Raw genomic sequence first — 22,633 nt, 5'->3', positions numbered from 1 at the left:
TCTGTACAAACCAAACACAGCTTGTAGAGGTTCCCTACCTTTTCCTTCAAAGCAAACACAGCCTTAAAGAAAAAATAGTTTGGGTGGAAGAGAGAGCGAAACAAGGCGAGGGATGGATTGCAGTACTAGAATAAAAGGAAAAAAGAAACAAAAATATGAAGAAAAAGAGAAGAAATACATGACTCCGGGATCTCCTGCCCATGAGAACTCTGCCCACGCCTACCCACAATACACTACCCCCTATGAATTGGGAACATCATGTTCTCCATATGTGGTTGCGATTAACGTGGGCAAAGTTCTTGTGGACAGGAGATCCGGACTCGAAATACATGCTTAAACTCCTGTGCGTTATTGAAAAAAAAAAAATCATGGAGATAGCTCTGTAATATAATTGCAGCTGTCCAAAGCGTCATTAGTGCAAGAGCTCTTAACCCACTCGGGCTAGATTTTAGGTGGGCTCAATTGACAACACCCGAGGTGGATCCGATGTTAATGGAATTGAAAATAATGAGGGTTGTGGAGTTAATCAGGATTCTTCGTATGGATGCTGGTTGCTGTATAATTGTCTCCTTTGGCTTTGAGATCGTTCCTTTCCACTTCGTAGTCCAAAGTGATTCAGTGAAGAGTTTTTGCACAAACGCTCTTTGCAATAAAACTCTTATAAAATAGGTGAAAAAAATGTCAATCCGAGAAACACCATTCCTTCACCTCTTTTTATAGCCAAAATTTTGTTTCCTGTCCCCTTTTATGCCAATGCTGGAAACCCTTTGATGGCCAAAGGTACAATTTTTAGTTATAAATTATAGACCAGTGCCAGAAACCTTTTGGTTTGCATGTCCAGAATCAAGTGATACAGAAAATATGGTGATGGAGCCAGCAAGAGAAAACTAGTAGTACGATAACTTAAACTAGAAAGCAGTAAGAGCTCTGGTTGAGTAATGAACAAGTAGTGTCTTTCCCTGATGTTTATTCTCAGCCGTTGATGAGGGGGAATACAGGAGTATGGCTTCTTGAACCAAAAATGGTATACACAGAGAAGGTACCTCTACTATGAGTTCCAAACTCCTTCTGGAACTTCCGTTAAGACTCCAATGGTCTTTGGGAATCTGGGAGGTGTTTGACATATGTGTCATGTACCATTTTTACATAGTCTTCAATCTTGTCTGGTGTCCAATTTTCGGTCCTTATTGGAGGAAGAAACTTCACATTTATCGGTGCTGGTCGGACACGTAAACTGTCCTTCCTCCATGCTAAATGTGTACCAGTCATAACAATTGGAACTATTGGAAGCCGTGATTGCAATGCTATGTGAACAAAACCCTGCAAAACATGAACTTGTGATTAAAGTTGAGGAAGGAGATGGGCAATATCAAGGGAATAAAGATGGTGGTAGGCTGCTAGTGATTTGGAAACCACTACTCCATGGGTCTATGCTAGGAGATCCATATTCCGAAAAAAAAAAAAAAAAGAATGTTGCAACTCCAATTATCAGCTCTATAGAAACCATCAAGTTGTGACACAAACATCTGCCTTTCAGGATAAATCAGATTAAATGGTTATGAACATCCCATGCCCAAATGATCAAGATATTTATGGTCCGTACACAACATACATGATGATCAGATATTAGTGGGAAACCTGCAGTAATTTCGTAGCATGCAGAAATCCCTTCTTTATTTCTCCTATGTCCTATGTGCAGGTTTTGAGATGATTGAAGTGGTGCTCCCCCTCTTGGGTAGACCATAATCTGGTCATAATTGCATGGCCACAATAAGAGAGGATCTTCTGCTGAAGCTTCAGCAGTAAAATACTGCTGGAGCCCCCTTACAGATGTTTGCTTACTTCTGCAATGGCCAAAATGCCACATAGATGCTGCGTGGACTAATTACAGTACTTCAACACTATTTTTTCTGCTGAAGCATCATAACAAATGCAACGATCAAAATTTCATGCAGATGCTGCTTGGGCCCATTAACAGCACTTCAACAGCACACTTTGCTGGAAGCACCAGAGGCCCAGAACTAAATCCATCCTTGACCATAATCATCCAATAAGTAGACATATTTGGAAGTATCTGATAACACAACCCTGTTGAAAAGGTCAATTTCTTAGATGGTTATGATAATCAGCTTCTGCCTGGGAGATCACCTAGATTGGGCTTTCCAATTGAATGAAAAAGTATTCCTTGCAGGTTAGGTTACAAGCAAAGCTTTAGTTTCACCCAAATTTTGGATTCATTTGTGGTCAATTAAACTAAAATATCTGCATTTCAGTTTGAAGAAATCCTGGCCAAGTTTAGAGATTTCAGTTTAGTGAGTAAAATTGAAACAGCTATGTTCTAGTGAGAAACTTCAAGAAGATATCAGGGATTTCAACAAGTTTCAAATTTCAAGACATCATATATTTTAATTATATGCATATCATGCATGTACGTGCTTAGTTATATATTCGTTTGGGCAAATTTTAAGTAACTATTGGAATGCCAAAATTTGGTTATTTTGAAACATTGATTCCAATTCCCAACTATTTGGCACCTGCACAAATCCCAATATACAATTCACTGTATCTGAATTATCCACATATTTTATTTATTCTATCTGATTGATAAACATTATTAAGTAAACATATGGAAAAGCAAATGCCCCATAACTTAATTACCTTCTTAAATGGGAGCAATCTTCCAGTTCTGGAACGGGTTCCCTCGGGAAAAATGATTAATGAAAGTTTGTTCTTGACAATTGCACGGGCAGCCTAAGCTTGTCAAATATCACAAAGATTTAGAAATATAGCCAAAACAAAAGTCACACAAAATGTTCTCACGAAAAGAGAAAAATCACCTCTTTTATTGATTCAATTGCTGAAGTTGGGTTTGAACGGTCAATGCGGAGATGGCTTGCCAATACATAAAGCTGCCCAAATAGTGGGTACCAGATGATCTGGGAAAAGAAGATATGTCTCAATAGAGCTTGAGCATTTCAGTATATATATTTGAGTATTTACTAAATTCCCCTATGTCTTAAAAATGGATGATAGTTCCAGGGTTTAGACCTTTCAGTTGCCTATTTAAATTAGAAGCAAAATTGATTCGTGCACAAAGAGAGGATACTTATTGGTAACAAGAACTTAGAGATTGATAGTGCCTTTACAATTATAGGTATAGCCTACATTTGCATTGGTTGGAGTCATTCAATCAGTGGGCTACTTAATATGACAGACCAAACATCATAGTTCAAGAACACCAAGAAATAAAACTTGGTAAAATATCTGACGGGGTGAAAGTTTCTAATTTCTACCACCCTTGAGGTTCCCCCATCAATTGAACATTCTGCATTGCTGTATACAAGGATAAAGGCAGAACCGACCTGGATTCTTTTTTTGATAGTTTACCAACCTTGATTATTCATAGAATCATCTCAAATAATATAATATCTTTAGCAAAAAAAATAATATGATATGATATAAAATCCTTGCATGGATTAACTAAAGGTGTGCACTCCTACCTCCTTCTTTGCAATGCCAACAGTTCCAGTGGGAGTCAACCACATTATTAGAAAAATGTCTATAGGAGAGGCGTGATTACTGATGTAAATTGCTTTTGTTTTGGAGAATTCAGCACCTTCTATCTTTATAGGATTTCCCAAAATCCACATCTGCAATCACCACCATTCTGGTAAAATTTTCATACCTATAAATGCACAAAGGAAGGTTTCTAGTGTAATACAGGACAATGATGATATGGAACAGAGATAATGGAATGAAGAATAACAGTATATAAAGCCAGCACTTAAGCTATCAGATGATAGGCATACCATGTTTAATTTTATAAAAGGCCAGATAAACTGCATACTGTACCAGGATATATTATTGTGTGCGTGTGTGTAGGGGGGGGGGGTTGATAGTGCAGACCTCATTTATAGTCCCTCCTATAGTTTAAATTATAGATATAAAATCTTTCTCTATTATGAAATTATACAGCTTCATCATTTTTTGTACCATGCAGGTTCATCTGAAAATGCACAGAACAAGTCATTATAGATGAGTTAAAGATAACTTGTGAAATTACAATATTTGTAGTTCTGTGAAATTACAATATTTTCTCCTGTTATCATCTATTTTGCTCACCCTATTTACATTTCTTGGCATTTAATGTCACTCTTTCTGTAAGCATGAAGGCTGTTCACCTCTTTTGTCATAAACCTTCGAAAATTCTTTTCCACTTCTCCAACTTTCTGGAATTCCCCTGCATGTTCACTATAAGCATGATCATATCTCTAGAAACCCCTTTCCTCTTCACTGTATCAGTGTATCATTGTATTGATCTTCAATCTCATCTATACTTCTTCTTTCTGTCATAACTGAATTCCTTCTTGATGCCACACCTATTATAGATCTGCAGTTTTTGCTTCTTTAACTTGAACAAGCCTCCTCACCAGATCTAGTCATTCTAGAAGCAATGCACAAGCTATCATGCTATCTGTAGTAAATTGGAAATTCCAACATTCTGCTCCTGTAGGTTGTATTTAAGACAAACTATATATGTTTTAGAGTGAGATAAAGAAATTACAATATTACATGAGTAACAAATGAAGGAATTGAATTTATATGATATCAAATTAGATGAGCTTATACCTTTTGGATCATATGAGATTGATCTTGCTAGTCTAATTAAGAGTAAGCTGCAGAAATTCAGGGTAAAATCTTCATTGCTTACTTTATTATCTCAAGCCTTGTTGCTTACTCCAGCACCTCTAAGCATATTTTCTATACAACCAATAACTTGTAAAATCTTCATTGCACATCATCTGTGAATTCCTAAGTTCGTTTAACACAAAGGTTCACTTAATTACCACCATCTGGTCTGAATCTTTATTAATCTCTAAATATATATAGTTCTACAGTTAAAGAACACTCAAAGCATATTTAGAGCAGAAACAATACTTTCATATATCAAAAACAGCAATTATACTTATTTTTATAATTGATTTGCTACTCTTCATTAACTAAATTGGCTTGTATATTTTCCCTATGTTAAGACTAATTTTTAAATTTGGAGCTAGACAAATATTTGATGCCTTATTGTGTTTAAATATCAAGAAAATCATACTTCTTTCCTAGCTGTTCACTTGCATCTCCAGGTTGGTTTTTCTATTTTGTTGTTGTTATTTGTAGGACAGGGAGAATACTGGATTCTAAGGTGTACAGAGGGCCATTATCCAGATTGTCCCTACTATCCTGGGTCTTGGGAGGTCTAGACTGGATATGGAACCCCATGCTCCTCATGCTTGTCATCCTGTGGTTTTACCACTCCAAAGTGCGTAAATAGGCATAATGATGCTGCTAAATAGAAAGGAACTTCCTACACCAAGTCTAACTAAAACATCTTCTACTGAGTTTATTTTTTGCACATCCACAGGATTTTAACCAACACAGATGCTCAAATTTCCCTTTATTCAATGAAGTAGTGAAGGAATCTCTACAGACCCTAGGTAATTCTTTGCTCCATTGAATCACATTAGCTAAACTTATTTCAATTGTCTAAGAAGTGAAATGAGATTGCTTTTTAGCTTGTGAAAATTTAAGCATCATCTTACCTTAGTTTAGTGGGTGAACTCAATTCAAAATCGATTGCACTCTCCAAAATTAATTCAAAGAGACTGCAGAAAAAAGTAAACCTCGTGGTAGATAAAATGTTGAGGACTAAGAAATTAAGGTCCATAAAAATTTAATGGATCTTATTTGGTTGAGGATGTGAAAGAAAAAAAGAAAAAAAAAAAGCCAGAACTACAAAAGCAAAATAGGCAAATAAATAAACACAGAAGAACAGAAGACAAGATTTTATGTGGTTTGACGATGTGTGCCTATGTACATGGATGAAACCATGTGAAATTTCATTATATTCTCAACTGCATTACAGCCCTTATTTTCCCGCTAGTTCTTGAAGAATACAATGACTCATCATATAATACTAAATCGACCCCAATACCCTTGTATAGACACATTTCTCTTCTAGTTCAACCCCTGGGGGAGTGATTGGCTGCTTGCCCACCTGTAACCCTCCTATGGGGGAGGGTCTGCATGTTGCTTGCAGCACCTAAGTGTACAGTACATCCCTTAGAATACAAGATATCTACGGAACAGAGGAATAATCCAGGTTGGTTATGTAGGGGGCTGATGTTGACCAGGTCTTCCAATATAAGTGATCTTTGAATGTAAGGCAAGCGTTAACTATATTTGTGTCTGGGAGCTTTCCCTCCAATCAATGCTCATTGTGGGCTCAGAATCTAATCCATCAATTGATCAATGTTACTGTTAATGCAAAGTATTGCACGGCAGATCATGCAAGGAAGAGCGGTGATAGCTAACAATTATTCATGTCAAGATTTCCCTTAAGGAGTAAATTTCGAATGGAGACAATAGGTTCTATATTCAAGATATTTACATTCATGAAGGCATATTATCAATACATCTCTTCTAAAAGGTGTTGTATTTTAATCTCATAAGAGATTAAATCTAATGGATTTAATTTGTCAATTACATGAGAAATTGCACTTGCATATTTGATTGAAAAATTAGTTTTTCTCTTACAAAACTCAGTTTTGAACTTGTTTGACATTGGAAAATTATAAACTTTGTTTTCAGTATTTTAATAGGAACTTATTTAGACTTTTAGAAACAGTAGGGGAGAGTATGGGGGTTTGATACCGCGCAATGCACGCATACGTGTTTGCGTGTGTGTGTGGCGCAAGGAGGCGCTTTAGAGGCACGATGCTGACCGTTGATCACTGTTGATGAGTACGATTCGATCGGGTGTGATCAAGAGACACAATTGAAGGTGCCTTCTCTTAACTGGCACCTACCTTCATACTTCTTCATAAACTATTTAAGGAAATAAAGAGCACGAATAAGACTTCAAAAACACACATTTTCGAAATCTACTCTCTCTCTCTCTTTTCAATCCGATCTTACAGTCTCCTAAAAAGTTTATTCAGAGATTCTTTAACTTTGCTGGTTGCAGATTCTCGCTATTTGTCTGTAACCCAACAGCAAACTTAGCAAAACTGAATGGGGGTAAATAGCATTCTAAAGACACGCCTAGCTTCTCCTCCAAAATTACAAAAGATGATGATGAAAAAGAAACTAGAAACATTGTTCTAACTCTAATTAGAGTATGATATGATTAGTATTAATGAGTTGGGTCGGGAAGGGGGGTGGGGGTGGGAAGAAAACAAGAGCGTGTAGAACAAATCCTACAAAGGAAAGGAAGAACCATAGAATTCAGTAATTTCCCTCCTCGACAGAGAAAGTCAACGATGGTATTGGAAGGAAAGCGAAAATTTTTGTTGGAAGACAGATAAAGTTAGTACGACTGATGTTTAAAAAACCTGAAGAAACTTCAATCACACGATAAATGAGTGAGATTGCGGCGAGGAAGGTGGCTTACCAGTAACCTTCCAGTGACATGACCATACACGTTTCCCTGCTTAATCCTGGCATAAGGCCACGGTAGCAGCACAAGCATGATTAAAGCCCACAAGAAAGTAGTGAACATCATCGTCACGAAACAGGTTACAATCCTTAGGCACGATATCAATACAGCACTCCAGCTGTTGTCATCAGCAAAAGCATCGGGGTAGGACCTCTGTTCCACTGCTGGTTTCAACCCAATATTTGAGGATTCTCCAATAGAAGAAAGGGAGGCCGCACTAAAGCAGCTCTCCAACCTTCGATTCCGCAGAAATTGAGTAACTCCAGAATTCTCCATTGGAAGAACTTGGTAACTCCTCAGCTTCAAGGATCGTTAAATCCAAAGGTTTTCTGCCGATTCTTGGTTCAACGAAGCTATCAGAACCCGTGCAGCTCGAATCAGAGATTAAAGCAAACAAAGAAACTCGTAGGAGAGTGTCAGTAACCGACGATATGAATAAGAAGGACAAAATTCACTTGCAATAAATGCTTAGTAGAACAGGTGAGAAACTAGAATTGACTGAAACCTCCTTTTAAAGGTAGAAATCGTGGAAACCAAGAGAAATCTCCATTAGAAGATAAGAAAAGAGGTAGTATTGACGAAGAAGGTAAATTAAATAGTTAAAGCAGAAACAATCTCCTCGAAAGAAGGAGAAAAATATAAATAAGTTTGTAGAGGAAGTAGATGCAGCAGGGAAGGGAGTAGAGAGACAATCAGACAATTTGGGAGTTGGAACATAATGTACGTTTAATTTCCGTTTTCAACCGCTACGACTAGCATATCTCTACCAGTAATAGGTTAGTTGTCCGTTTTACCCTTCGTTTATAGCACGAACATCGATGTTGCCACTTTTGTCTGCTTGTTTTGTCCACGGCACGAATATCGAACGGTGCGTAGCCGGCACCACCAACCTACCACAGACCCTGGCCATGGTGAATATTGAGTGATGATTTTTTGTTAAGTTTAGTTTTGAAGAGTTTAATTGTCGAACAAAAACGGTGGTCCGTGGACCGTGGTGGGGGCAGTGGAGTCGTCGCGTGTTGGATACGAATGCAGAAACGAACAAGAAAGCATTTGTGGAAGAAAGACCGACGACAATGAGAAGAGACAGCACAGCCACCGTCACCGTGTTCATAAGGGGGTGGAGTTTTAGAGTCCAGAAGCACCATGAAACTGGAATATTTTCTCGTCTTGTGGACCGGATGTAGTAAGGCCTTATCCAATCCTATCGAGAAGGATAGCAGAAGATTTTAACCCAACCCCCAATTGTAATTGTCAAGCAGATCCGACTGTACAAGGGAAATCTGCTGAGAGAAAGAGGAGGAAGTGCATTTATTACGTAGGAGGAATTTGGTGGATGAACGAAGCCCATCTGTTAGGTGACGGGATCTGCTCCTCACGAATGGCCGCCTCACATGCACATCCGCCGTGCATTGGGAATATCTTCCGTGAACCATAATAAATAAATACGGAAGATGCTCCGGATGTGCGTGAGGCGCCAGGGGTGAGATCCGGTCTCATCTGTTAGTTAGTTCCACCTCCACCTGATATCTTATTATTTTAGTGAGAAGTAGTTATTGACTTATTGTTTCTTTTAATTGTTGTTTTTTCTTTTTTAATTTTTTTTGGTAAGACACGTGTTTGTTAGGCATTAAAACATGGATCATAATTTAACACATTACACTTGGAAAAGTATAAAAGCTACCAAAAATTCCAAACAGAAAATGGAGGCCATACATGATGTTAGACCAATTTCTCACTGCTCAACTTTTATTATTATTATTATTATCAGGGGGTCCGTACGATGCACGAAAAAAATCTAAAGATTTAATAATTTTATTTATTATTAATTAATATTAAATTAGTAATCAATTTTTTGTTAGTTAACTAAAATTATTTAATGTTATTATTATTAATATCTAAAATTTTAATAATTATATTTTTATTTAATGTGGATTTATAGAAAATAATAATTGTTAATTTAATATAAATATATATTTTTTAATAAATTTATTTTATTAATAATCTGTAATAATTTTAATAATTGTTATTATTTTTAAATGAAATTTTGATTAACTTTCAATAAATAAAACTAATTATAAAAACTAATATTTTTATTAATTCCACTAATAAAGAACAATTATATAGGAATGACAATGGGGTGGGTTCAGGGCGGGGCACCCCTTCCTTGTCCCTATTCCATAGTCAATACACTCTACCCTATCCCTGCCCCGTCCCTAGTGTCAGGTGGGTTCAGGGCAAGGCAACCACTCCTCAATGTTGGGTGAGTTCAGGGGCAAGGCACCCCATTCCTCATCAATGGGGAATCTTCGAATTTCCCTACTCCATCCCCAGTATTGGGTGGGTTCAAGTAGAGGTGTAAATCGGATTGTGTTGGGGTGGCACGACACAACTCGCATATGGCCCGCACAAAGTGCAGGCTATGCCATGTTGGCCCATGGGGTGTCTCGGGTCGTGCCTCCCTCCCCTAGGATAATTTGGGGGTTGGTTCGACATAGCCCACGACCCGAACCCATGCGGGCCCGTGCCGATGGTCGGGCTTGCACATTTCTATAAAACTATGATTTTTTATAAACTAATTCTAGTCTAATATAAAAAATATATAACATTTATAAATATATTAATATAAAAATTGTTATTTAAATATTATATAATAATATTTACCATATATGCATATAACTTCCAAGTTGAGCCTATTAGGGGTTGTTTAACTTGGGCCCTATTCGCTAAAGCCATCATTGGACTCCTAAAGTTTGATACCCAATTAGACTTTGAATTTGATTATCCCCGATAATGTATAGGCATAGTGCATACCTCACCTAGACCTAATTCAAAAAAAATAATAATAATTGCTTGAGCCTGCAAATTTATAGATATAATCAGGTTAGGTTAAGTTATAAATGATTTGTTCCTTTTTATTATTAATTATTAAAATATTGTTAGCTATTAAAATATTGTAATTATTAAATTACTGTATTTATTTAAAATATAGTAATTTTTGGAAATTATCATATTTTCAAAAATATTGCAAAATTCTTGGCTCAAACTAATTAAATGTAAATTTTTGGTAATTAAATATAACTTTTGGTAATTAAATGTAATTTTTAAATTATAATTACTATTAATTACAATTTAAAAATAATTATTGCTAATTATATTACTATTAATAATTAAAATACATTTTTTCATTATTATTCAGTATTTTTTCAATAAAATACAATTAATTTAATTTTTAATTATTTTGTATTTTAATTAAGCTTTAAGTTTTTCAGAATTTTTGGATTTTTAACTAATTTTTGGTGATTTTATTATTATTCAGTAAATTTTGCTTATGAATATTTTTTTTAATAATTTTCAGTATTTTCAGCATTTATTTTTGCATATTAGTCACTACAAAATTAATTTGCATTTTCTTTCAATAAAAATAAATTAAATAACTAAATAAATATCATAGTTAATAAAAAATACAACTAATTATTTTCAGTTAATAACCTTATTAATATAAATTATTGTTAAATTTCAATATTTTTTAATTATTTTTAATTTATTTTTGGTAATTTTCATTATTATTTAGTATTTTTTCAATATTTTTGCAATAAAATACTATTAATAAAATAGGTTCTACATTTTAATTTTTCATTAATTTTTATCATTTTTAATGAGTTCATTATGAACAATAAAGGTCTCAACTCATAAAAATTATTAATTAATTAAAAAAGCATTAATACAAAGTTATCTAATAATATTTTTAAAATTATCAATTAGTTTTTTTATATTTAAACTTCTTATTTTTAATTAATTATTGGTATTTTTCATTATTATTTAGTAATTTTTGTAATAACATATTGTTAATAAAATGGGTTTTGCAGTTTAAATTTTCATTAATTTTTATAAATTTTATGAGATCCTTATGCACAATAAAGGTCTTAACTCATAAATTATCTAATAATATTATTAAAATTATCAATTAATATTTTTATATTTAAATTTCTTATCTTTATTAGTGTTTATTAAGTTTGATTTTTAAGGTGAATTGACACATTTTTAATATTTACTAAGTTTTGTTAATATTTATTTTTAGTGAAAGTTTAATTGATTTTTAAATTAATAATTTTTTGATCGTTTAATTACTATTCTCTCTCTCTCTCTCTCTCTCTCTCTCTTAAATGTAATATTAACATGCACTAAAATAAGGGGTTTGGAAAACCCAAAGGTCACTCTCTCTTAAATGTCTTTAATAATAACATGCATTAAAATAAGAGGCCTTGGAAAACCCAAAGGTCTCTCTCTTATAGTGTGCAATTTTATTAATCTAATCAAGATAAGCAATGATTATTGTGTTATATTTTTAAAACAATAGAAAATAAGAAAAATGTAAAAAATGGAGAATATAAATATATAGCTTCTTTTAAAAGAGAGACATGCTGACATGGACAGACCAATTTTAATATATGTATATATATATATATATTTCATTATTATTTAGTAATTTTTATAATGTTTTTGCAATAAAACACTATTAATAAAATAGGTTCTGCATTTTAAAATTTCATTAACTTTTATCATTTTTAATGAGTTCATTATGCACAATAAAGGTCTCAACTCATAAAAATGCATTAATACAAAGTTATTTAATAATATTTTTAAAATTATCAATTAATATTTTTACATTTAAACTTCTTATTTTTAATTAATTGTTGGTATTTTTCGTTATTATTTAGTAATTTTTGTAATAAAATATTGTTAATAAAATGGGTTTAATAATATTATTAAAACTATCAATTAATATTTTTATATTTAAATTTATTATTTTATTAGCATTTATGAAGTTTAAATTTTAATTGGAATTGAAACACATTTTTAATATTTACTAAGTTTTGTTAATATTTAGTTTTAATGAAAGTTTAGTTGATTTTTAAATTAATAATTTTTTGATTGTTTAGTTACTATTCTCTCTTAAATGTAATAATAACATGCACTAAAATAAGAGGCTTGGAAAAACCAAATGTCTCTTTCCCTTAAATGTCTTTAATAATAACATGCATTCAAATAAGAGGCCTTGGAAAACCCAAAGATCTCTCTCTAATAGTGTGCAACTTTATTAATCTAATCAAGACAAGCGCAATGATTATTGTTTTGTATTTTTAAAACAAAAGAAAATAAGAAAAAATATAAAAAATGGAGAAAATATATAAATAGCTTCTCTCAAAGGAAAGACATGATGACATGAACAGACCAATTTTAATATATATATATATATATATATATATATATATATATATATATATTTTCATTAATCACTTCTTATTTGGCTGATTCAATTCAACCAAAAACATTAGAATTGTCTGATCTCATGAATTCTGGAGTAGAAGAGGTGGTGTTGTTAATGAGTTTAAGTAATTGAAAAATAGTAGGAATAGGTGCGTAGAATTGGAATTGGAATGCTGTCCTATTGAACCCTAAATATGATTAACTATAGGCGCCTATGTACCCTATTGGAACTCAAATCTCTCTTTTGATCAAAGAGCTTCGCTAACCTTTGGCTGCCCACTTGTTCATTGTTCAAATATAATGATAATTGATAACGAGACGTTGGCAATATTGAGCTTCTTTTTTCCAAATTGTCTACTAAGGCTATGTTTGGTTTGAAGGAAAAGGTAGGGAAAAGAAGGGAGGCGTAGGAAAACCCATACAAGGTTTTCCCTACCTCTCTCTTCCTTTTCCTACTTTTTCCTTCAAACTGAACACAATGTAAAGGAAATTACTTACACTTTTAATCAAGGTTTTTAAAACCAATTCGGACAACGAACTAGTCAGGGGTCTGGTTCTCAGGTCGAACGGTCCGACTGCTCGAACTGAATGGATGTCCCATTCTGACAAAAAAATAAAAAATGGTCAAAACCATTGAACGATTTGAACGATTCAACCGTCTGTGTCAGTGGTTTGTTGACCAAATCACCGTTTTTTTGGTAAAAATCCAGTTTGGGGGAAAACTGGAACTGGTCACCTGACCTGACCGATTTCCAATTTTCCTGGTTTGACCTTCCAGTCCAGTCCGGTTTTGAAAACCATGCCTTTAATTACTCTAACATATTGTCAAAGGTTTTCAAAAACTGAAAATTTGGTTATTTACAAAACGCCGGCCATTTGACAACAGCTGAACTTGGTGAATTGAAAGACTTATTGCTTTGTCTTTTTAGTTGTTAAAGTAATTCAATTATGAAGTTTTCTAGTTTACCCAACTTTGGTTTCATCCTCCTTAAAATCTTATTCTTTAAAAGACAAAGCAATAAGCTTTTCAACTCTTATCAAATATGCTCAGTGCAAATACAAGTATGCTCAATGCAAATCCTTGTATATACGCACGGTATTTTTAAACCTTTATATTTGCATTGTATGTATTTGTATTTGTATATACAGAACAGAAATGCAACAACTGAAATTTAGGTTATTTATAAATACTTCAGTACAGTAAAAAAAAAATGCTTCAGTGCACATGTACAAGTAAATATCCAGTATTCTCTCTCTCATATAAGTTTTAATATCACTCTTCCATTCCTCCTTTTATGGTAATGAAAAAGTTGTAATAACAAAATCAAAGAGAGAGAGAAGATGGGAAAGCGTTCACTGACTGTTTTACGAGGGTGTTTTCGTTTTTCCACGAGATGTTTTTTTTACAACAATAAGGAGATAAGCTAGGGAGTAGAAGCTATGGTTTGGAGAGAGAGGAGAAGAGGGTTTGAACAAAAGGTATTTTTTTTTCTTTCAAATAAAAGCAAACAAACATTTTAATTTTTGTAAAGTGGAGGGGTGCTATAGAATGGGACATTAAGTGGGTGGGACCTTAACATTTTAATGAGAGGGACATTTTTGCAATAAATTCTTCTAGTTTGAGCTCAACTTCTAGTTGGCATTTGCAATAAATTGAAGGCATAACATCAATGGATTTTTTTTTTTTTTTCAATCACTTGATAGCGTGTTCAAATGTCATTTGGGATTACATGCCACATGATCACAGGAAATGTTTTCTCAATTTGGGGGAGGGGGTGGCAGGAAGATAAAGGATTATTAGCTGAAGGCTTTATCTGTTCACTATGGTATGGAACCAATAATAACATTCCACAACAGTTATAAAATATATGGGCCCCACAATTAATCATCATCTCGGGCCCCAGTATTTTATCACTGAGCCCAACTAACAGAATAATAATAAGAGTAGGGATGGCAATTTTTACCCTATTTGGTGGGTATCCACCCCAATAGTGAGGGTTTTTATTTATTTATTTATTTATTTTTTATTTTTTTCGTTAGGCTGCATTTGTTTTAGGTGTAAATGAGAAATAAGCCAAACTTTATACCGCGGTTCGATTTTGTAGGCATTTGGTAAGGTGTTAATATACCTCATCAATCAATATAAAAGTCTTTTCATGTCAGTATTTGCCACTCCAAATCAAGTGTGTTTGGACTTGAAGGGATTTTCTCTTTGAGTCCACTAAAATTTTGACACTTCATTTGGTACTCGGTCGGCCATCACCTACAATCAGTTGAAGCTTTAGTGCTAGTTATGATGCGAAAAAATGTTTTTAAATAAAAAATTGATAGGATATCAACCCTTTGTAAACAAAAATCAATTAAATACTGACAAAAAATTCTAAACTCTTATATTCTCAGGGCCTGCTCATTTGCTCTGATGTCTGAAGTTCGAAAGTGCAATATTTACATTAAAAGGTATATTGGTATTGATAACTTTTCTTTCCTTTAAACTCTGACCGTAGAGAATATATTGTTATGAATTCTAAATTCTGAAAATTGTCAAATATCCATTTTAACTTCATATATGAGAATTTTTTGTTTGTATTTTGGGAGTATCATTGAAAAACAAAAAGTTGTAAAATTCTTTCTTAAGAGATAAGAAGAAATGAACATCCATTTTTCTCTAAAAATTATAAGATTCCTCTTAAGAGATAACAATTAATAGGAAACAAATAGACCCTCAGACTTAAACTTGTTCCCCCAACCATTAGCGGCAACAAACCTTCATCGATGGTGTTCGAACTGCATAGAACAACTTTGGATTTCAATGACGACATGTTTCAAACATCAGAACAACTTTGGATTTTTTCGTTCTTCCTTCTTTAATGCCAATCAAAAAATCTCTTTTTACTTTCCTTTTAATTCTGGCAAATAGTATAAACAAACCTGCCATTTTCCAATTTCATTTCTAATCTTGGAAACCCCAAAATGCAAAAAGCAGAAGTGGAGAACAATACACAAACCCTAACTCTAACTCGTTTTATAAATTGTCAACACCGACCAATCTAATGAACCCACTAATTTACGTCAAAAAATCCTTGTAACACCATTTTTCCGTACTACAATTTGAAACCATAGAATCTATTTAAAATAGAAATTCTTGAGAGCTTATCTAGAATGAAAACCTTGTGTCAGTGTGTGTGACCACTTATAGTGATGTCAATGGGTCGGGTTTGGCATGGGTTTGCATTAATCCTAATACAACCCTGTAGTGTCTCAACCTGATCCGACCCGACCCACCTTAAAAATGTGTAATTTTCAAACCCTACCCAACCCTATAGGTCTAACCCAAAACTGACCCAACCTGACCTGTAGCATTTAAATTGTATTTTTTAACACGTTTTAAAGGCCTAAAATCCATTAATTTAAGTTAGAAAATTGTTTTTATAGAATCTAAGATGTCATTTTCCATTTAAAAATAAAGATAAAAAATCAAAACCAACATGTAAATAAATATTAAACTTCAAAGCTATAGATTTAAAAGTCAAAAGTTACAAGAATACTTTGTATATATGCAAAGTATCATGACCTGGCGGGGCGGGTCAATCATAACCCGAACCCGTATCAAACCTGACTCGGGTTAAAGAATCAAAACCCTAACCAACCCTAAAACCAAATGTATTGACCCTAACCCGATCCTATAGAGTTGGGTCAATCCGAACTTATCATTTAACCCGACCCATTGACATCTAACTGCTTAGATACATTTTTATTAGAAAATATATTTGGAGCTATTATTTTTACTTGTAGAAGCTTTATATAGAGGAAGAAGAATATGCCTTGTGTCTTGCAAATCCAAAGCCACAACCACTATGTTTTACTTGACGAAGGCTGTCTTCCCATTAATTGTTGGGGGAGCTGGGTTTGAGTTATGTTTGGACTGACAACATAAGGGTATATCTTGTAGATCCAGCCACAATCGCAAGTTTGTCTTCCCATTAATAGTTTGAGAACGTGAGAGTCTGGAGTTTTTTGTCGTTATTTAGTTGATTGACTTTTGTTTACAAAGAGTTGATATCTTGTCAAATTTTTATTTAAAAATATTTTTGTCTGTCATAATTAGCACTAAAATTTCATCCGGTTGTAGGTGATGGCCACTTGAATATCAAATGACGTGTCAAAATTTTGGTTGTAATGCAAATGCAAATATGTATATTACATATTTATTATTTTTTAATTTATGAATATAAATACAGTTTACATTTTAAACCTTTTTTTCATTCATCTTATTTGTTTTGAAATTGGTGCAAAAGTGTGGGTCCATCATTAAATGTTCCAACTATCCTATGCTCCAATGTATTAACTTTGGTAAAAAAACTAATTATAAAAAAAACACAAAATTATATCTAAAAAATAATAATAATGCTTTTTTCTCACAATACAAAAATATCATAAAATACATTTTTTCTCTAATAAACATTACTTTTTTATGTTTTAAACAAACACTTACAAACACGAACCAGGGTACATAAATACCCTTATTCAGTGCTTGTATTGCAAACAAACGGAGCCTTACGCATATAGCAAGTTAGTGCTTTCCTCGAAAATCAGTGAAAAGTTTACTTCTTCTCTATCCAACGGTCACCTCGCATCATGATCATTAACGCCACCATCAAATTGTGAGACTGAACTCCGTTGCATTAGTAGCGAGCGAACACTTCTCCCTGGAGCAGTCGCTCAGTTCGGGAGTCCCAAGAATCTTTTCAGAAATGAGTGGTCTCTCGTCTCTTACGAGGCCAGTTTAGGTTTCCCAACTCCACATTCTCCAAATGAAATTGCATGGGTTTGTTACGGTTTTGACTTTTGAAGTCGTTTTCAGTAGTGGTTGTTGCTCCGTCGGTTGGAGCTCTTCAAGCTTGCTTATACGATTATAGGGATTTTCTCAAATGGCCGAACTGGATTTAGGATTTGCTCGAAAAGGAAGTTCAACTAAAAGAGATTCCCAAGAGCATGTTTATTGATGTAGCGTAATCGGGCTGCTCCTTGCTGGAGATAATCTGATTGCCAAAAACGATATTAATTGAGGTTCTTGAAAGAGATGAGTCAGAGATCCCGGGGTGGTTCATCCGACGAGACACTCCAATGGTTAAGTTAGAGCACAATAGTAGCAGAGAACTTGAAGATGATAATAGTGAGAGAGCTAGAGAGCGAAGATTACACTCAACAATTAAAATAGAACGTACCTTTGCCCCTGGGGGGGGGGGGGGTGGAGTCTTTATATACTGGAGTCCATGCGGGTTGGTAGAATGGTTACTGGATCCCTACTGTGATGGGACTCGCTTGCATGTTAGGTGGGTAAAATGCCATCAAACGGTAAGATTGTCCCTTCCCGTTTGAACCGGGGAGTTGGTGAACTAATGTAACCGTTACAAAGTACGGTCCTGTGGGATACAAAGTACGGAGGTGTGCTCCTCGAGGTTGCTATGTGGAGGTCTGAACTGTAGGCAAGCTGCCTGTAGGGTACCAGGCTGTTTGATGGCGAGCTGATTGGTAGCGAATTTCTCGAGCTCGTGCTCCTTAGGTCCATCCTGACATGAATGCCGAAGTGCCCTTGGACCGAGGTGATCCCAGTGCGATCTTGTGCAGAGGTATACTTGCCCGAAGTAGTACTGACCGAGGCGGTTCATCTGTCTGGGCTCGATCTGTAATGAAGTTGGTTCCGTTATCCTGGTCGCGATCTGATATCGTGACAATCTTAGCCCAAAGTGACTTTAGTTTAAGGTACTAGCGTACCCAAGGTCGCTTTGTAGCGAGCTGATTTATGCTGACCTGTCACCCGTGTTGAGTCATGTCCACATGCCAATCTGATCATGTCGAGTCGTCGCTTATGCCGAGTCACATCCACGTGTCTCCCTGTCATGAGGTTGGGCCAAATTCTCCTTCATCAATTGCCCCCCACTCCTCGAGCTAGGGGTCTTGACCTGGTTTGAGGAGTTCATGATGTGCCAAGTGGATTTGGCTCGAAGTCAGGCTGCTCTGTCAGATGGGTCGCGTGTGGTTCACGGGCAGACGTCAAGCGACCTATAGGCTCCGCGGACGCCAAAAAATGGGCTAAACCATTTTCGATCTCGAGGGTCGTGCACTGATTTTCTTAGGAGTCGTTGGATTGCTTTGATCTTGACCGTTGCTTCTTCGATACAATGGCTATAAATAGGGAGACCCAAGACTCATTTCCTCCGCCACAAGCTTACTAGTCTTCGATCTGAGGTTGCACTTAGCTTCTTTAGCTCAGATTTTCTAGTTTGCCACTTTCTTTCAGTTCAGTCATCCTTCTGTGGTGAGTCTTCCTTTGCTTTTCTTTTTTAGTTCGGTTCAATTCTGTGTCTTCTAGTTTTGATAGTCTTTTAGATGAGGCCGAGGAGGGTACCTTGGCCTAGGTCGGTAGCCGAGACAAGGCTACTTCGGGCTCAGAGGCAGTCCGTGGCCTTCTCGAGGTACAGTCACCCTGTGAGGCGTGAGAGGCCTCGGGTAGTCTGGCATCCACTTCTTATCAAGGTCACATACCGGACAACTTTGGCCTTTCAAAAATGACCTTGGACCGGCTCCAGGCCTTAGTTCACCGGTACAACCTCCCAAGAAAGTTCTCCTACAGTCTCCCCCTAGGTAACTTCCCTTGGGAACACGATCACAACAAGATTGTGATTTTTGAAGAGTAGCTCGTGGCAGGTCTTCGTCTTCCTTTGCACCCCTTAATTGTAGAGGTCCTGAAGTCTTTTGGTATTACCATAGACCAGTTACACCTGAACTCCATCTGCAATGTAGTAGGGACCATTTCACTTTTTTATGAGTATTGTCTTCCCCTCAACTTCGAGATCTTTTCTTCTATTTTGTCAATTAAGAAAAACTTTTCTTATGCTTTTCCCAAGAATAGGAGAACCTATTACCTGTCTCCTCGCCCAGGCTATAAGCTTTTGCACGAACTTCCCAACAAGATCCCGGCCTGGACACAAGATTACTTCGTAGTCCGCAACCCCAAGGGGTGGCCTTTCCCAACCCATTGGAGGCCGGCCATTCATGATTCTGGTGTTAGACTGGACCTGAAGACAAAGGAAACGCTCAAGTCTTGGGCAGAGTTCAACTTCATCTGCGCGGACGACCTTGCTGAAGATAAGCTTGTGTAGGCCGGCTTGAGTCCTGGTTGGTCACCTTGGGTTTTTTGCTTTTTTAAGGTTCTGATTAGTTCGTGGCTAATCTTATTTTTTATTTTTGCAGTTACCATGCTGGTCAATGCAAAAAGTCTCTTGAGGAGCTCCCAGAAGGGGAAGACGAGGGCTGTGAAGAGACTGCGCCAGGAGACCGGTCTTTCATCTAAGGTCTTAATTGTGGAGCCGGTCTCCACTGGGCCTCCCCAGGAAGAGGTCCGACCTACTGCTCCCAAGGCGGTTACAAACGAGGAACATCGTGAGGGAGCTCGCCACCAAGATCCAGAGAGTTTGTCCGCACCTGTGGAGGCGGGTACCGTACCAGAGAGTACTCTTCCGAGCTCGCAAGAGAGCATTATGGACCACGTGCTCGCCATGCATAAGAGTCGGGAAGTCATCTTCCATAACGAAGTCGCGAGGTGGGCGAAGATGTCTCCGGGCTGGCTTTTGGGACTAATCAACAACCACTGTATGGTGGTATGCACTCAGCTTTTTTCTTCTCCCTTCTTTCTTCTTCTCTCTTTTTATTTTTTATTTTTTTGCTGACCTCAGTTTTCTTTTGGTAGGCTAACTTTGCTGGTCATGCGCTGGCCTGCCAATTGGCGATCCGTATAAAGGAAGCTCATGACGCCAAGGCGGAGGTGCAGAAGCTCCACCGTGAGTTGGACCTGACCTGAGGCGAGGTACTTAGAGCCAAAAAGGGGGTTGATGCCCAGAAGCAATTAATCTTGACCCAGGAAGGGCAGATCTCCGCGTTGGTTGAGGAGAAGGCATGACTTCAGCGAGAGGTCGAGAACCTCGAGGCCACGGTCGGAGAGCGCACCAAAATCTTTGAGGTCGCTATCCTAGAAGAAAGAAAAAGGCCATCGAGAGCTTCAAGAAGTCCCTAGAGTTCGAGGCCTTGCAGGTTGAATATGGATCAAGCTCCTATCGCTTTGGGTTCAAGCTATGTTGGTACCTAGTCCGGCATAAGTTCCTTGACCTCGACCTTGTCGGCGTCACGATGACAGGCTTAGACTCCGGGGTGGCCAAGGTGGCGGACGAGGAGCCCAACTCTGCAAGGGAGGAGAGTGATGACGAAATTGAAGTGGTGGACCCCTCCACGTGATATCTTGTCGTTCTATCTTTCTTCTTTCTTTTCGAATTGTGGATGTACACCCCGAAGCCAATGAGCTAGGGCCATAGTAAAATTCTTGTACTTGAAACTTTTTCATTAATGAAATATACTGTTTCTGAGTAACCTGAGTGCGAAATAATTCTGTGAGTGAGATCCGAACTGGGCAATTTAACATATAGGTTACCCGAACTATCGAGCTACCGATCTGGCAACAAGTAAGGATAACCGAAAGAATAAATTGTGTCTACTCTGAACTGCACAGGTTACCCCGAACTATTGAGTTACTGAGCTTGGTACGAGTAAGGGTAATCCAGGTGAAATTTTTTCTGTTTGTCGCCCTGAGCTATTTACATATGGGTGGTTTGCTTAAGTGTTGGTTCACTGACGGACCCGAGCTGTCTTTACCTTAGGTACTCGAAGTAACTTGCTTATGCCAGCGAGGTAACCATGTCTTATGTAGCACCTAGGTCCCTATCTGTTCGGCATTTTTGGCCCTCAGGCTATGGGAGCGACCTGTAATCCACTCCTGAATTTCCCCCAAGCCGAAGTGGCAACTAGGTCTTGTTGTGGCCCTTAGGCTTTGGGAGGGACTCGTAGTCCACTCCTGAACTTCGCCCACGCCAAAGTGGCAACTGGGTTTTGTTGTGGCCCTTAGGCTTTGGAAGGGACTCGTAGTCCACTCCTGAACTTTTCCCATGTCGAAGTGGCAACTGGGTCTTGTTGTGGTGCCGATGTCTCTGCCTATGAGGTGCCGGGCTACCTGGGTACCGAGCTGCCTGTGAGGCGCTGGGCTGACTAGGTTTCGAGCTGGATTGATGAGCTTCGTTGCTCTTTAGAGACCTGCAAGGAACTAAATGTCAGAGGACCCGAGGTGGCTAACCCGGTGAGGTCACTCCGATGTCTAAGTTAGTACTCTCATAGTAGACTGTGAGCTAGAAATCACAATCTGAGAGATAGAGCTTGTTTACTTGTTTCTGAGGCTGGTGCCTTTTCAGTTCATAATCACAGGTAGTATCGCCTTATATTGTTGATGTTTCATGCCTGAGGTACTTGCTTTTCTTCTAGGATTTCGAGCTCATACGTACCTTCCCCGAATATCCGCTTTACTCGGTAGGGACCTTCCCAGTTCGGTCCGAGCTTACCTACACCTGGCTCAGGTGCCATAACTTTCTGGAGGACCAGGTCCCCAACACGGAAGTGTCACTTCTTGACTCGGGTGTTATAATACCGAGCTACTCTTTGCTGGTAGGCTGCGGTCCGGATATACGCAAGATCCCGTACCTCTTCTACCAGGTCGAGGTTGGTGCGAAGCTTGTCACAGTTTCCTTCTTCATCGTAGGCTTCTAGGCGTAATGTAGGTACCTTGATCTTGACTAGGATTACCGCTTCTGCGCCATAGGTGAGGTTGAAGGGGTTTCTCCTGTGGCGGTCTTGACGGTAGTTCAGTAAGCCCATAGTACGCTGGGCAGCTCATCTACCCAAAGGCCCTTGGCTCGGGCTAAGCGAGCTTTTCATTCCGCGGAGTATGACTCTATTCGTGACTTCTGTCTGCCCATTCACATGCGGGTGTGCTAC

General features: G+C 37.0%; 1 protein-coding gene across 1 annotated transcript; it reads right to left on the bottom strand.

Moving 5' to 3' along the window:
• Positions 1–766: 766 nt before the first annotated feature.
• On the bottom strand, positions 767–8,221 carry LOC148875402 (1-acyl-sn-glycerol-3-phosphate acyltransferase-like). The gene is made up of 5 exons (XM_088964647.1): positions 7,442–8,221; positions 3,501–3,650; positions 2,838–2,936; positions 2,659–2,751; positions 767–1,320 (listed from the first exon to the last, which is right to left on the bottom strand). The coding sequence occupies exons 1-5, from the start codon at positions 7,760–7,762 to the stop codon at positions 1,081–1,083; spliced, it is 903 nt and encodes a 300-aa protein (XP_088820773.1). The 5' UTR covers positions 7,763–8,221; the 3' UTR covers positions 767–1,080.
• Positions 8,222–22,633: the final 14,412 nt, after the last annotated feature.

The sequence above is a fragment of the Nelumbo lutea genome, chromosome 1 (assembly GCF_056320005.1).
Source record: "Nelumbo lutea isolate HS-2025 chromosome 1, American lotus-T2T, whole genome shotgun sequence".
NCBI classification, from domain to species: Eukaryota; Viridiplantae; Streptophyta; class Magnoliopsida; order Proteales; family Nelumbonaceae; genus Nelumbo; species Nelumbo lutea.
This window is presented reverse-complemented; position numbering and strand designations above follow the sequence as displayed.